The 17867-nt window shown below is 33.0% G+C and overlaps 1 protein-coding gene across 2 annotated transcripts; it reads left to right on the top strand.

The window, feature by feature from the left end:
* Positions 1-6944: 6944 nt before the first annotated feature.
* LOC145031122 (F-box protein At5g03100-like) lies at positions 6945-8443 on the top strand. Of its 2 annotated transcripts, none has more exons than XM_078979621.1 (2): positions 6945-7984; positions 8085-8443. In XM_078979621.1, the coding sequence occupies exons 1-2, from the start codon at positions 7061-7063 to the stop codon at positions 8196-8198; spliced, it is 1038 nt and encodes a 345-aa protein (XP_078835747.1). In that variant the 5' UTR covers positions 6945-7060; the 3' UTR covers positions 8199-8443. The 2 variants fall into 2 exon arrangements, with proteins under 2 accessions (XP_078835747.1, XP_078835748.1); XM_078979622.1 differs by having other exon boundaries at positions 8075-8443.
* Positions 8444-17867: the final 9424 nt, after the last annotated feature.

Below are 17867 nucleotides of genomic sequence, written 5' to 3'. Positions count from 1 at the left end.
TGAAAATCTTGAATGTGGTCAAGATCTTGAAAATAGGGAAAATGCCATAAAAACCCTTAAGTTTTCAAAATTTTGTCGGTTTTACCCTTAATGATTTTTTATGTCAATTAAAGCCTCATATTTTTCACTAACTTTTTCATTTAAAACTCTTAACAGGTTTGCTTATAACAGTCGGTTACCATGGCAACCTGAATGCTACGTGTCTTCATTACACTAGAGTACTAGACCCACATCTCCTTCCTTTATAAGCCTTCATCATCTTTTAGGAAAACATCACGCCAAACATCTTTCTTTCTCTCAACATTCACAAACAAACGCAACCCATTTCAAACCCTTTAAAATCACAACCCTCCCCTTCAGTTGAATCTAGGCGTTGAATCAACTACGTTTTATACATCTTCAGTGTGTATTTTGTGGACCTCTATCTATATTTGCAAATGTGTCAAAAAATTAAAGGTCAATAAGTAGTATATTCAAAATTAAAGAAATCGTTAGCAACCATTTTGTGTTCTGCAAGAACTCGTAGAGGTGCTTTGTCAAACTTGATTTTAGATGAAGAACTAAATAAATCGATATGCAGACCCGACAATCATCAACAATAATTTAGATGAAGAAGGAGGTGGTACCTGGTACATTTCACAACAAGAGTAATTTTGTTTCCAGAGATATGTACAATCGACGACAGGGGATGTTTCTTCTCCGGTGACACCTCTATCTCCATTAATGGGACATCAATGGCAAATCTTACAGCCTTCTTCTTCATAACCTAACATCACAATCCCTTTCTCTACGTATATCCAATATGTGTGGTATCTCCTCCCATGTTTGATTTTAACAAGGAAAACACACAAAGACATATAAATACACAATAAACAGAGAAAAAAGAAAGCATTGTTTGTGACGGTTTGTGTGTTATTACAAATCCGATTAATAGCCCTAGCCAAGTTTATCAGGTTCGGTGAAGAAAGGGGCATCGAAGAAGAAACTGATGGCGGCGTCAGTCGTTGTGATTTTGGAACGATCGAAAGAAAAACAAAAACATGCACATACACTGTGTGCAACGCTCGATCTGGAGAAGTACTAGGAGCCAATGATCAATCCAAACCAAATCAAAAGAAACAATTGATCCCTATCTTTCAAATTTTCCCGTTGATCAACTGTGTATGCAGTGTGTGTAGGTGCTTGATTACATGCATGCTGCGACTTTTGTTGTTGCTTTTCAGTTTAAATGATAACGGGGGTATTGGGGGAGTTAAGGCGACGTAACATACACTTTGAAAATGGTAACTGGCTAGCCTATTAGAAACCTGATAAAAGTTAATTATGGCAAAACTTATTCAAATGTTAGGCTTTTTTTGACATTAAAAATCACCAGGGTAAAACCGATAAAATTTTTAAAACTTGAGGGTTTTTATGACATTTCCCCTTGAAAATAAAACATAAATGTTGATATTTATCGTATTGTTTTTATATGTAAAAAATATCCAAAATCTCAATTGTATTTAAGATATAGATAAGTGTATGTTTATTTAAAGAGATAAAAAATAATATGAAGGCTATAAATATGTTAAATATACCAAAAAGTCTTAAGATGTTTAATATGTTGAATACTTGCAAAGATATTAAAAATGTTTTTAACATGTAGAGAAAGTATTAGAAAAGCATATAAGTATGTGTATTTAATAAATACATATTCAAAGTTAAAATAAAGAAACGTTAATGTAAATAATAATGCAAGAACATGATATATAAAAGGAAACCCAGGGCCGGCCCAAGGGCAGGGCGAGCTGGGCCACAGCCTAGGGCATCACATTAATAGGGGCATAAGATTTGGTCCACTTATTATAAGTCTAATATCGGTTTGACCCAAAGTTTGATCCACCAAGTCCAAAGAAGTCTGGTAGTAATAAGAAAACAAGCACACAACGCTAATTTCAAACATCAGAAGACGAGGAGACGATCCTACTTCACGCCAGTTAAGGAAACGAGGAGACATGACTATTTTAAGCAATCAGATTGTCATTACCCCTCATACTTGCTATCATCGATGTATTTAAAGGACTTCTGCTGGTTTTTGTTGGACAATTTTGCCCATAGTTGCATTGATCTCTTTAATTTGGAAGTTTGAAGTTTGGGATATTTGATCTTTTTTCCCTTCATTACTCCTGGTCTACTTTCGCTTCTTTGTTGGTGGTGCTGTTGCCTTCTTTTTTTTTTTTTTTGTTGGAATGACAAAGGTTTTTTTAAGATCTTTTTCCACTTGATAATCTTGTATTTTATATGAATGCTGCTGGGAAATTTCCTTGAAAAAATGACTTATTTTGCCCCTTAATGATTTCAGATTTCTAACGAGGTTCCTATAAGTTCTTGTGCTTTGCAGAAGTGGTAAATCTGGAGTTTTGACCATTATACCCTTGGTCCGTTGAAGATTTGACTACCTAACCTGCTACACTTGTTACCTGTCAAATTGATGTTCTCTATTTGGTATTTTAATGTTTCTATGTATTTTGATATTTTGGGTAATTGATATGCTATCCTTTAAACTTGAAACTTGAAGATATTTTAAGTAATTGATAGGGATAATGACTTGAAAGGGTAACGAACTTTCGACTTTTGTCACATTTAGTCACTAAACTTTTTTTCGTTATCTATTTGCCATTGAACTATTGAATCTGTTCACATTTTACCCTTATGACCGGCTGTTGCCGGTCATAAGGGTAAAATGTGAACAGTTTCAATAGTTCAATGGCAAATAGATAACGAAAAAAAGTTTAGTGACTAAATGTGACAAAAGTCGAAAGTTCGTTACCCTCTAAAAAGTTAAATGACTAAATGTGAACAAACTTCCTCTTGTATTATGTTTTAGCAAATTATTTATTTTTATTAAATTGTAGCAACATTTGTTGATGAAGAAATCTATGAAATAGAAAAAAAAAAAAACACACAAAACACAAAACAAAACAAAACCCTGAAAATATATTTAAAAAAAACAAAAAACCAAAACCGAAATACAAAACCAATGGTTTGACATTTTCCAAAATAAAAAATCAAAATTTCCAATCTGATTTTGGTTTTACAAAAAAAATGAACCATTCTCACTGATGTGAATTATGACCATTGGTTTGGCATTCGAAATTTGTGACATCCCATGAATATGTAGTTACAACATCGTCTGAACTCGTAATTCATAGTAAGGGGTTAGAGTATCATCGCATGAATACATAGTTACAACATCGCTTGAACTCGTAATTCATCACCTACAGGTTATGGGCATGCTGGTGTTTCCACTGTGTTGTCTAGAATAGTCCGTGATCGCCATCTATACTTTGGTAGATGACTACATCGCCACATTGCTGGTTAAGGTTATGGTATCTCCTTTCATCCTACATCACATATTCATCATCATCTATATACCTAATTATCATCACCTTTCTATCATCACATATATCTAATCATTTTATTTCATCACACACCAACTATTTCATCTACCCATGTTTCATCCGCAACATATTTGTAGATATAAAATAAATATACCGTTTAAATCTTTTAAAACATGTATAAAATCGTTCATCCAGCATGGACAACAAGTATTCAAATAATATGCGCACATAACACGTAATTTATATAAAATACTTCATATCTATGTGTAAGATGAAAGTAACTATATCTACCATAAAAATCCCATAAATGCTTCCTAACTTCGAACCCCAAGGTTTACTCTACTAAAGCTTCATATTCTTGGCTCTCTGAACCTAGAAGGGTCCAGATCTATCACACCAAAAAGCTCAAGATAGCTCTTCCTCTCACTCTACACACTCAAGCTCGCTAGGGTTCTCACTTATGGGAAATGTAGTGGCAATTGAAGGCCATACGTGCCTTTAAATATGGCTCGGGCCCAAAGATTTAGGGTTTCTGCCAACAGCGCAGACTCGTCGAGTCGCCTCACCGACTTGTCGAGTCCATTCATTAATCTGAGTCATCAGTCGCGACCTTACTCGACGAGTTGAGGCGTCAACTCGCCAAGTCTCTCTTCTTAACTAAAAAGAAAAATACTTAAATTATGATACTTGGAAATCCGGATGTTGCATTTTGTTTTTTTATTTCATAAATTTCTTCATCAACAAATGTTGCTACAATTAAACGAAAATAAATAATTTTGCTAAAACATAATACAATAGGAAGTTTGTTCACATTTAGTCATTGAACTTTTTAGAGGGAAACAAACTTTCAATTTTGTTCACATTTAGTCACTAAACTTTTTTTTCGTTATCTATTTGCCACTAAACTATTGAAACTGTTCACATTTTACCCTTATGACCAGTAACAGCCGGTCATAAGGGTAAAATGTGAACAGTTTCAATAGTTCAATGGCAAATAGATAACGAAAAAAAGTTTAGTGACTAAATGTGACAAAAGTCAAAAATTCTTTACCCTTTCAAGTCATTATCCCTAATTGATATGCTATCCTTTAAACTTGAACTCGTTGTATCTTTGTCAAGCTTGCTATTGGCTTTTTTTTTTTCTATATATTTGTTTCCCAATAAAAAAAACTTTTCCAATGATCATAATTGATAAGATTTCTTAAAATCATCTACTGAAATACTATCAATGTTTTTATTTACATGAACAAAGCTTTAGACTTCGAGACTATATTTGCATCCAAATGGAAAAGAGGTTTTTACAAACTAATATTACTTCGTACTATAAAAAGAATATTTTAATTTATGTTCAAAGTTGGAAAAGTCAAATGGAACACTAATTTGTACTTGTTTACCCATTATATTTGTTTCTCTGTCAATATCAACGTGTCCTAATGGTTGGAACCTAAGTGGCTATGCTTATAAAACTATATAGATAAAAGCAAAATATTACATATTCTAAATAACATATTTAGTTTTGTTAGCTTTTTTGTTCATTAGTTGTTATATTTCATTTATGTAGCTCATAACTGTTTTTTTATATATCTTAATACTATAGGGGCATGATTTAATTATCTTGCCATTTGCATTGAAAACCAATGGACCGGTCCTAAGGAAACCCCTTAATATTTTTAGGATCCTTTGTATAAAACATTGAAAGGTGACTAATTCGACTATGCCTTTAGAAATTTTATTAAAAGTAAAGGGAAATACTACAAGTGCATGTTGATGGTGAGAAGTATCACTGAAAGCTAGTGAGAGTGAGAGAGTACATGTGTATATATGTAAAATCCACTTGGCTTCTATACATAAATAACATAATTAACTATATTAAAGACATGAAATCTTCTCCTATTCTTGTTTGACTAGGTATTTTAGAAATAATTCAACGTCTATTCTTGTTGACCACATGTTTGATTGACTTAGTCTTCATCAGGTGAGATTATCTTTTAATCATGCATAAAAATAATATAGAAGATACGACTGTAATTCAAAAATGTTGGTTGTTCACGATTTGGACCATCCAATATGAAGTAGAAGCGGAAAAATACCACCCATAACATATGCATGTGTATTGTGTTTAGATGCTTGTATCTTATATCTCATCCATTTTTTTTTTCATAAATTTGACTTTTTTTGTTTTTCTATAAATTTGATCCTCTTTTTACGTATTAATTTTTTTTTTTATATATTTTTAAAACTTTATTATTTTGGATAAGTAATTTTTATAACTGTTATATTTTCTTTACACCTTTGTCTTTTACGAATTTGATTTTAAAAAATTACTTTTTTACAACTTAATTTACATATTTATTTTTATGCGTTTTTTTTTATTTTACCATTTTTCCAAATTAGTGTTGCAGATGTTACAAAGTCGTTTTGATATTCATTTTTATGTATAGCTGGAAAAACATGTAATTCTCGTAATTTATATATTTTTATCACTATTATATATAATTAAATATAATCATACTTGAAATTATGTTATGCTTATTTTAAAAAGATAATTTTTTTTGCAAGATCAGCAGAATGGGACCTGAACATCGGAAAAATATAAGGAATAAAGTTACAAACACCTTGATTGAGAATAAAGGTTTAGGCCACACACTCACATAATGTTTTAACCATTTTTCTAAGAACATCCCCAATACATAAGTTTTTATAAAATCTTATTGTATTTGTCAACTATATTTTCTATTAACAAATTGATAATTTTTTTTACCATACTACATATAAATTCATTTAAGTCACTCTCAAGAGATAAAAAAAATCTTTATATGAGCAATTGCAACGATATTTACAAATGCTAATAGTGTACAATGTTACGGTCTTTTTTAATATGCCATTTTATAATAATTTAAAAAATGAGCAATTGTAGTCACTAACATAATTTATTGAAATGTTATGTTAACATTTTTAATATACATTGAACATAAATGTTTCGATGTCAATTAAAAATAAAATATTATTTAACTATTAGAAAATATTTCTAGCGGAATTAAAAAACTTTACTTTTTATGGTGTTTATTTTTATAATTGGTAGCAATAATCAATTATAATAGTGCAATTCATTAAAACATTTTATTTTTAATTGATAATAAGGTGTGAAACTATATATTATTTTTGTTTTTTATCCTATGTTAAACATATATTACAAAAAGAAAGAAAAACTGAAATAAAAATATTAAAAAAACTGATATTTAAAAAAAATAAAAACAATAAAAAGTTGGGCAAAAAAACACTGATATTTAAAATAAAATAAAAACAGTAAAAAAACTGAAAAATATAAGAAAATTGAGAAGAAGACTAATTGGTTAAGTATTTTTGAAACTGTATTATATTGGTAAATATTTTTTCCAATAACCCTATTTGGGTTAAAAACGCGTAATAATCGGCATTAAAAACTGATTTTAATATGAAAATATATCCATTTTATAGAGACTGAATTTTAGGCATTAAAAACTGATTTTAATATGAAAATATATCATTTTTAAAGTTCATTTAAATAGGGGGTAAAACCAAACTTCATTTCAGCGTTTCTTTACATTTTCGCCTAGCTTGAGTTTTCTGTAGTTTTTCATGTGGAAGAAAAACAAAGTCAACCTAAAATTGCTTCGACCCGGATAAACTTCCACGAAATCATGGAGACTGGGGAAGAGGATGGAATCCGTGTTTTGCCAGATTATTTGCTTGTTGAAATCCTCTCTCGTTTACCCTCTACAAAAGACGCCATTAGAACAGGTATACTCTCCAAGCGATGGAAACATCTTTGGACTTCGGTACATACTCTTATTTTTAAACATTCAGATGATCCCCTGACTCAATCTCGCCAAAACCCCAACTCTATGTCCGATTTCATTTCATTTGTGGAGAAAGCCCTAACTCAATGTCGCCAATTGAAGCTCAAAAAATTCGATGTGTATATCACTTATGATATACGATTTGACTCACACTTCAATAATTGGATTCGTTATGCTATAAGTCGTAGCGTTGAAGAGCTTAAGTTTAAGTTTTGGTACAGGGGATTGGAAGCTGAGTTTCTGTTAGATCAAATTTTTTTCATCAGTTCATGTTTTAGGGATCTAACATTAGAAGGCTGCATATTGAATCCAACTGGACCGATTATTTGGAAGAATCTTAGGAGTTTGTGTATTTTCAATGCGAAATTAGATGAAGACTTGATTGAAAATATGTTATCGGGGAGCCCTGTATTGGAAACTTTGGAGTTGGGTGTTTGCTATGGTTATAGGAAGATTGATATCACTTCAAAGAGTGTTAAGAACTTGGTTTTCTCTGGATACAGTGCTCCTGAGGATGGGTATTATCTTGATGATATTATTGAAATCAATGCTCCTAATATTTTATCACTAACAATCCGAAATGACTTGGTGTTGTGGAAGCTTTTGTTGCTAAATGTATCTTCTGTGGTCGAAGCTAACTTAGATTTTGAAAAGCTTGGGTATAGGGAGACAACGCTCGATGAAGCTGAAGAAGATATGCTTAAAGGCTTTATACTAAACCTTCACCATGTTAAGGACCTTAAAGTTGGAGGTTTCTGTTCTAATGTAAAATTCTTCTCCTTTTTGTAACAATCATATAATCATTAGCTTTTGTAGTACTTCTTGATTATCTTTTGATAAACTTGTTGATTTGAGTGTTTGATAGGTTCTCTCTCGTTTGGAGGTTAAAGGATTCACTTTTCCATCAAATATGAAGCTTCCGGATGTTACATCATCTTCATGTGTTGATAATGATTTGTTGGATCTTGATTCTTGGTGATTAGTTGAAAGCAGAGATTGGGTGGTGTTGATTGATGATGGTTGTCATAATCACAAAAAGCTAATTGTTGGAGTATGTCTCTGAAAGTTGTGTCACTTGCATGAGTTTGTTGTACATTGTTGTAATTGTAAAACCCTAAACCTTCTCTTGTAACATCACACACAAACGCCATATCAATATTGATTGTCGAAAGTCTCTTCCATTTAATTAAGTGAAATTTCTTCAATTTCCCATATTGATCATAATCTTCACTGTTTCACTTACATTATATGATTGCCACTCCACATATTTAAATCCACAATGTTTCTCTTTTATTTAGTTTCACTTGGATATTATCACATTTGCCCACAATAGCAACCTACTGTTGGGTTTTATTAATATTACCCACTTAACCCATAAAGTTCCATTTAATAGAACTAATTCATCATAAAAATAATTTGACATTTCTAAATACTGTAATTCCAACAATATAAGTCTGGATGCTATAGTACTGCATGATAACAAGGCCTCATTAGGAATGTTGAGGTGGGTGTGTGTGACTACATATAATAAGTATTATAAAAGGAATTGTATCAGCAAGAAGTTTTAAGGAGGTTGAAATCAACCAAGGTAGATATGAAGGAAATGTTAATCTCGATCAAACCTTCAATTAAAGCATTATGGTCTTTGGTTCAAAGGTTGCTATACCTTTAAAATGTCGATGTGTAAATATTATTTCAATGATATGTAATTAGACAGTGGCCGCTAAAATTTTTAGGGTGGACGTAGTGGAACGGCATGAGCCATAGGTCGGAGGCGGTACTGCTTGTACCGCCGGCTACTCCTGTGATACCGTCAATTGAAAGAGTATCCATGTTATGTAAATCATTGCTAGTCTCTCTCTCTCTCTCTCTCTCTCTCTCTCTCTCTCTCTCTCTCTCTCTCTCTCTTGTTGACCATTTGGCTGTCGGTAATATTTCAAATTTTTAATCATTTTTCCCAATAAATACAATATTCTACCACTTCAAAAATCAAATATTTTCTTTCATTCAATTCCAATTCTCTCTAATTTCCAATTCCATTTTCATTTTCTCCAATTCCAGTCTAATTTCATTTTAAATGGATTCTACTCCTAGCCAATCCAAAAGATGCAGACAATGGTCCGAATAGGAAGAAAGGCGTTGGTGAAAGCTTACTTTGACACTTTGGAAATAAAGACCGAAATTTTTGATGATGTTTTAAACGCAACAAAAACTAAGTATCATGAACGCCATATGAATAATTTTCCACAAGATGCGGCGTGTGATATTTTAAAAATCCACTTTTATTATTATTATTATTATTATTATTATTATTATTATTATTATTATTATTATTATTATTATCCTTGAGTTTAATTGTCATTTAGTCATTTTATTTACCATTTGTAGTATTAATGTTTTTTTTATTAAAAGGATATCTAATATTTATTTTTAAATTCTATCTTTTGAATTTCAAATTATAAAAAGCTTAATTTAAAAATAATAAATAAATAAATTAAGTAGGTTGGGAGAGATAAAATTTTCATGTGTTGAAGGATGGAAAGGTGATGAAACTCGTTTTGACATTTAGCACCCAATACACAAATTTTTTCATGTTTTAAGCATCAACAAGCTTGGTTCAAAATTCATTTATAGTTTAAAGCAATATCTCAAACTTTTTATCTAGACCCTTAAATAACCCATTAAACTTTTTGTATATAACCTCAATCAATTCATCAAACTTCTTCTTCTGCACATCAATCTTCAAGAATATGCTAGAAATATGAGCTTCATCAATAAGAGAGGAAGGTTTAAAAGATTACAATGAATTTGAGAAAGTTGTATTATAAGATTGATCTTTCTATTTAGTTTCTTGTACAGCGTTTTCATCTAGATCATCATCATTATCTTCAACATGTTGCATATCATCTTCTTTTTGCTCTCTCCTAATGCATTTTGTTAAAGGATCAACTATATTTTCCTTTGACTTTATGTAATTAATGAAATGATTCAATTCATTATAAAGTCTCTTATTTTATTGTGTATGCGCTTAATGTGTCTTGATTTGCAATTGTATATTTGATTTTGTGCTCTATTGAGAGTAGCCATACTATTATAATGTATACCGATTGCAATAACATGTTGAGGTCACAAAGAAGTACCTTCTAGGAAGCTTTTAAGCCATTCAACCTGTTCAACAACTTTGTCTAAAGGAAAAAACTCTGCTTCCATTGTAGAACGAGTATTAATAGTTTGCTTAGATGATTTCCAAGATATAGTAGCTCCACGAAGAGTGAACACATATCTACTTATGAATTTTGCCTCAGAAGTATTGGAAATCCAATTTGCATCACAATATACTTCGAGAATAAGAGAATATCTCGTGTAATGCAATCCAAAATCCATTGTATGCTTTAAATATCTAAGCACTCTTACTAATGCATACCAGTGATCTTTCTCAGTATGATGCGAGTAATGGCTCAATCTACTTACACGATATGCCAAGTCAGGTCTATTATAATTCATAATAAACATTAAGCTTCTAAGAACTTAAGTATATTCTAGCTAAGATACACTATCACCTTTATTCTTCTTAAGATGACTAGAAGGATCAAAGAGATGACTACTGAATTGTCATTATCGTGTCCAAATTTCTTTATTACACATTCAATATAATGAGACTGAGTAAGAGTATATCTATTAGGTGTTATTTGAACTCTTACACCAAGGATCACATATACTATTCCCAAGTCCTTCATGGAAAAGGAGTATATCATTCTCTTGGTTTGATTTATCACATCCAAGCAATTATCCATTATAAGCATATCATCTACATACAAGCATATGATGACAAACTCATTCTTGTATTATTTGACATAAACACATTTATCACATTCATTACTTCTAAATCCATTAGAAAGTAATGTGTTGTCGAACTTCTCATGCCATTGCTTTGGAGTATGTTTTAGTCCTTAAAATGATCTGAGCAACTTACAAAATTTGTTTTCTTGACCTTTAATCAAAACACCTTCAAGCTGATTAATATAAATCTCTTCATCTAGTTCACCATACAAGAAAGCAGTTTTCACATTCATTTGGTGTATTTCTAAATTATGAATGGCTACAATTTCTACCAATATATGAATTGATGTTATTCTTGTAATATGTAAATAGGTGTCAAAGAATTCTTGACCCTCCTTTTGACGATACCCTTTAGCTACTAAATGAGCTTTTTACTTCTCAATGGTACCATAAGGTCTAAAATTCTTCTTGATATCCATTTATGCTAAATTGGTTTTTTCCCATGTGGTAATTCTACCAATTTCCAAGTGTTATTCTACACAATATAGTCAATCTCACTTTTAATTGCCAGTTTTGAATAAGGGCTTCAGAAGAATCCATAACATCCTTATAAGTTTAGGGTTCTTTATTCACTATGTAGGTCATATAATCAGGTTCAAAATCTTTAGCTATTTTACCTTGTTTGCTTCTTCTAGGTTCTAAGTTCTTTTCTTAAACCTTAGAAGAACTCTATTCATTTGATTGTAAGCTTTTGTCATGAATGGTTTCATTCAGTCTATCATCTAGAGGTCTTTTCTTGGAGCAGGAAACCTCTTTCCCTTTATCCTTAAAAGGAAAAATATTTTCAAAGAATTCATCCTTTGCTGATTCCATGATGGTATGATTATTGATATCATCAACATGTGATTCATACACAAGAAATCTATAGGCTGCACTATTCATGACAGGGCCAAGATAGATGCAATATATGGTTTTTAGTCCAAGTTCAGTCCTCTTAGGAAGAGGTACTTGTACCTTAATAAGGAAAACCACACTTTCATCCTTTTGTAAGAGGGTAATGTCCCTTTCCACAGATGATGGGGTGATTTATCACTCTTTTTATTAGGAATTCTATTAAATATTGAATTTCTTGCAAGACATGCTTCTCCCCACATTTTATATGGTGATCCATAAGTAATTAACATTGAATTAATCATGTTTTTTAATGTTCTATTCTTCCTTTCAGCCACTCCATTTTGTTGAGGTGTTTATAGAGCAATTGTTTGATGTATAATATCATGTAAAGAACAAAATCCGAAAAACTCATTGGACTCATATTATCCTCATCGGTCTGACCTTAAAATTTTGATATTTTTGTCAAGTTTATTCTCAACTTCAGCCTTATAATTCTTAAAAGATTTTAAGGCTTAATCTTTGGTATCTAACAAATAAATATAGGAATAATTTTTGATATCATCTATATACGATATATAATAATTTTTTCCTCCTCTTGTAGGCGTTACTCTAAAATCACATAAATCAGACAGAGTGGATTCAGCTAAGAATTTCATTATATTTTTTGATTGATTTAGGAGGATGTTGTGATAATTTTGATGTTATGAAAATTTTGATTCTAAACAAACTTCACATTTCATATTTTTTTCTAAAGAGCATTTTGGTAACATGCCAAGTATTTCCATTCTTTCTATAGAACGAAAATTGACATGTTCCAATCGAGAATGCCATAAAATTGAAGGGTGATGCATAGACATAGAAGATGGGCTAGTAATGCCAATTACTGAATCAACATTATCATTGGTTACATCATCATTGTTTGGTGTTTCAACACCATAGTACACATGTAACGCACTGACTTTGAGGAGACGGTTAGTAAGGTATCCCTTTCCAACATACACCCCACCCTTGGTGAGAACAAACTTATTTTCTAAGAATGGGATCAGAAATTAGATTCTTAGTAATTTCAAGAACATGCAAGACATCACTTAGACCAAGTTCTTTATCAGAAGTCAGTTTCAGTTTCTACTTCATTTTTCCTTTTCCTTAAACTTTTGTAGTAGTATCATTCCCCATAAACATTGGTTCAGAGTCAAATAATTTTTGATATGTAGAGAACATGGTTTAAGAGTTGCAGATGTGCCTTGTGGATCCAATATTAATCCACCAATCCACATAATTACTAACCATATTGATTTGATTTGGGTGATAGTGGATCGACTGACGAAGAGTGCCCACTTTCTTTCCATCAGCGAGATATCTTCTGCAGAGAAATTGGCAGAGATGTATGTGAGGGAGATAGTGTCTCGGCATGGGGTACCGATTTCAATTGTGTTGGATCGGGATGTACGTTTTACTTCCATGTTCTAGAAGAAGTTTCATGAGGAGTTGGGTACGAGATTGCATTTCAGCACTTCCTATCACCCCCGGACCGATGGTCAGAGTGAGCAGACTATTCAAACTCTTGAGGATATGCTTCAAGCATGTGTATTGGATTTTGGACGGAGTTGGGACACATACCTGCCTTTGGCTGAGTTCTCCTATAACAACAGCCATCATTCGGGCATCGGTATGCCTCCTTTTGAGTTGTTATATGGGAGGAGGTGTGGGACTCCCATTTACTGGGGAGAAGTAAGGCAGCGGGTGATGGGTAGCACAGAGATAATACTATAGACCACCGAGCAAATTCAGCAGGTCGGATAGAGGTTGATGACAGCCTAGAGCTGTTAGAAGAGTTATGCAGATAGACGACGGTCAGAGCTCGAGTTTCAGGTGTTTGATTTCGTTCTCCTGAAAGTCTCACCTTGGAAAGGTGTGATCCGATTCAGGAACATAGGCAAGTTGGGCCCTCGGTATATTGGTCCTTTCAGGGTGACCGCTAGGGTGTGCAGGGTAACGTATTGTTTGGAGCTACCTGTGGAGTTGAGTCAGATTCATGATACCTTCCACGTGTCTCAGTTGAAGTAGTATATCGCCGACGAGTCGGCGGTGGTTCCATTAGAGGACATTCAGGTGGATGCGAGACTGAACTATGTTGAGAGGCCGATCGTGATTCGGGATAGAAGGATCAAGGTTTTGAGAAACAAGGAGGTGTCATTGGTTCAGGTCCAGTGACAACATCGAAAGGGGTCCGAGCTGACTTGGGAGCCAGAGTTAGAGATGCGAGAGCAGTATCCAGAGTTATTTGTTGAGTGAGACTTCGAGGGCGAAGTCTGATTCAAGTAGGGGAGAATTGTAACACCCAGTTTCCCAGGTATATTAATTTATGTTGCAATTCTTTATTTAGGTAGGGTGACTCGACGAGTTGGTGCTCAGACCCGTCGAGTCTGGTCGCGACTGGATGATGTGGTTAATGAGGGGACTCGACGAGTCAGAGCTGACGAAAGAAACCCTAATTTCTCAGGTTTAGGACCTATTTAAAGGCCCTTATGGCCTTCATTTGTGGCTACCAGTCCATAGAGAGAAACCTTATAGTGCTTGAGCGTTTTGAGAGAGAAAGAAAGCCATTCTTGACCTTTGTGGTGTTGTTTAGCAAGGAAAAGGAGGTCCTAGCCAAGAGGAAGCAAAGGAGGTTGCTATTCTGTGGATTTAAGATCATCGCATTTGAGGTATTAATTTGGCTCATCTTCTGTTTTATGAAGTATATATGGATTTAGGGTTTCTTGTGCCGTTTGTTAGGTTGATTTGATGTCCAATAGTCCCTTTCTGGTGACGAGGCTTTGGATCTGGATCCATAGAGGTCCAAAGAGCCCCACTCATCAAGATTTATGGAGAGCAATGGAGGTTATGACCTTGGGTTGTGGTATTTGGGGCTAAATCATCATATATGGTCATATAGTTGTTGCATGTACATCAAGATAGAGACTTTACATGATTATTGAGCTTGGAAAGGTTAGATCTAAGGATTAGAGGAATAGATCTGACCTCAGAAGGTTGTTTGAGGTTGTGCATGAAACGAACTCGCGGAGTCCATGAGCAGACTCGACGAGTCAGAGCGGGTTGTGTCACACCCCGCTAAAGCGGAAACGCAAGATATTACAGCGATAACAGTTTCATTGCAAAAGATAAAGATACATCACCATAGCTATATTTAAAAGTTTACAACCCATAGCTTAAAAGAAACAAAGTACAAGTTTTTCCAAAACAACATTGTTCAAAATATAACTTCATAATAGCTTCAACACGATGCAGCATGCTCTATGATGATGAATCTTTACATCCACTTACTAATTATTTCCTGAAAAAGCATGTAAAACGAGCATCAACTATGAAAATAGTTAGTGAGTTCACAAGTTTATAAAATCGAGCTTGAAATAAGACTTTTCGTAATTACAAGTGCATAACTTTAATGATAAACAAAGTTGATTGCTATTAATGAATACAAGTTTATTGCTATAACGAGAAACGAGTTTGTATGTATATGAGCAAACAATGAGTCTCAACCAAACCTATGACTGAAGCCCTATCGAGATCTATGCTTATCGTTCCATAGATGAATATGGTATCATGCACTCCAGCAATAGGGCGAGTGAGGAGTTGTCAATTCCTAATAGCGCTATCCATAATGACCATTGGCTCAAAGAGTTAATGGTTAGAGATAAGGGAAGGGCCTTAGTACGATAAGTTCTCATGTTCCGTGTTGCATAGACATACATAAAGAAATATAGCAATACAATAGCAATCATGTTTGATAATAATCAATTTAAATACAACATGCAAACAATAGTTTTTCTGGACATGCTTTTCCACCCCAAAACATAAAAACCGAAAATAGGGGAGTGCTTGAATACTCACAATATGCAAAATATAGTAATCAAGTTTATACGAGTCAATCAAAATATAACGAACATAAGTAGTTTAGGACATGCTTTTCCACCCCAAAACATAAAAACCGAAAATAGGAGAGTACGTGAATACTTACAATGTTTCGTGTAGGCACAAGTGGTACTTCGGAATGCACCAACGTCTTACTACCGGGATCCTACGACATCAAACACACACTAGTGAGTTTCCATGTCGAAATCTAATGCTAATATACTAAACTCTACATATAGTGAAATGCCAATTTATGTTTTAGTATTGGATTTTATATTAATTGGTTACACTTTTTCTGAAATAATGAAATTCTACAAGTCGTGCGATTAATTACTGTTGGATTAGGTGTCTAAGCCCATAACTATAATTGGTATGTACTTGAATTGATAGCAGCACAATCCTTTTGGGTTGCCCTCAAACCTAGCAACCGGACAAGGAAATTATGAAATGAGAGATATTAATTTATTATAAGATTAATAAATTAATATAAATGAATTAATATGTTAAAAGATTAATATATTAATAAGAAATCATTTGGTTTAATTAGTTGTTAGCTAGAAATTAATTAGAATTAATTTCGGGGTTAAAAGAATTAATTATAAGGTGCAGGGACTAGTTTGCAATTATCTAATAGTTGAGTGGAAGGCTCTAGAACCCCCTTGGATAAGGGTGGACGAAATCTTTAGGGGAAACCCTAATAATTTCGTCCATAGGGGCTTGGATAAGGCCCTTGGGTTTGCTTAGGCCCTAAGCAAAGGATAACTAGGGTTTCCCCTAAACCCTAGATCCCTCAGCTATATAAGGAGCCTCCTGGTTCATGTTTTGGTCACTATTTTCTTTGGAAGAAACCCTAAGGGCTGAAATTTTGCATACTCCCTCTTCCCTCTCTCCTCTAATTTCCTTCTTGCTAGTTTGGGTGTGATTCCATTAGAGGCATTACACTTGTGGTGCTAAGCTTCCAAGAAGATCAAGATCAAGATCAAGGGAATCATCAATTGTTTACTATAGCAATTGAAAGGTATGTAATTACTAAACCCTAGTTTGTAGATTTCGATTATAGCCTCTCTCCTCTAGGGTTCTTGTTTTGTAATTCAAAGTTGTATGTTCAATAGATAAAACATAGATCCAAAGTAGGTTGCATGTGAACTTAGGAATTGTTTTCTACTTTATTTGTTCTACCCAAAACCCATCAGTGGTATCAGAGCCATTATTTGTTTTAAATTGAATTGTCATAATTGTTGAATTGCAAATTAGGGTTTATAGCTATTAAACCCTAAAGGCCATTTTTCGATTTTTTGGGTTATGGATCAAAGGGTTTTTGAAAACCCTAGCCTCCAAAGAACCCTAATCGAAATTAGGGTTAGGGTTTTGAAAACCCTAGCCTCCTCCCTTGTGAATTTCGAAATATGCTAGAGATTTTAGGGTTTCTTGTTTTGGATAATTATTACTTGATTAGATTAATTGGATAATTATCCTTTATCCCTAATTTTCGAAATTTAGAGGGATAAGGATTAGGATTAAATTAATTGATTAATTTGATTAGATAATCCTTACAAGATTTAATAAATTAATTAAAAGTTAATTAATAGATAAATATTAAATCTAATTGATTAGTTTATTTAAATTTAAAATTTAATAGTTTAAATTTCGAAAATTTATATAAACTCTTGAAGTTTTAAAATGTTTTAAAACACACCTTATATATATATATATATATATATATATATATATATATTATAATTAAAAGTTAAACATTATATATGTATAAGAATATGGTCAATCAAATCGCTAGTATGCCTCATTCACGAAGCTAGTCTATAAGGGGGGTATAAGGAAATTGCCTATAAAATGGTAGTTGAATGGGTGTCCACTCTCACCCACCGCTTCCTTGATTAGTGGAGGGTCGTTAGCAAAACTGATTTGATAGGACAACTACTACTCATTAAAAGTATAATGCTATTAAAGAAAGTACTAGAACACTATTTTTCAAAATCCCAACTCTAGTTACTTTAGGAAAAATGTGAAAAGTATGCTAATCCATGAAATTGCACATTATGCT

The sequence above is a fragment of the Lactuca saligna genome, chromosome 2 (assembly GCF_052625555.1).
Source record: "Lactuca saligna cultivar CGN05327 chromosome 2, ASM5262555v1, whole genome shotgun sequence".
Classification (NCBI taxonomy): domain Eukaryota; kingdom Viridiplantae; phylum Streptophyta; class Magnoliopsida; order Asterales; family Asteraceae; genus Lactuca; species Lactuca saligna.
This window is presented reverse-complemented; position numbering and strand designations above follow the sequence as displayed.

Excerpts from the sequence above, each read along its gene's own strand:
- LOC145031122 (XM_078979621.1), top strand. The coding sequence starts at position 7,061 with ATGGAGACTGGGGAAGAGGATGGAATCCGTGTTTTGCCAGATTATTTG. Across the intron at positions 7,985-8,084 it reads TTGGAGGTTTCTGTTCTAAT|GTTCTCTCTCGTTTGGAGGT; the intron begins GTAAAATTCTTC and ends AGTGTTTGATAG.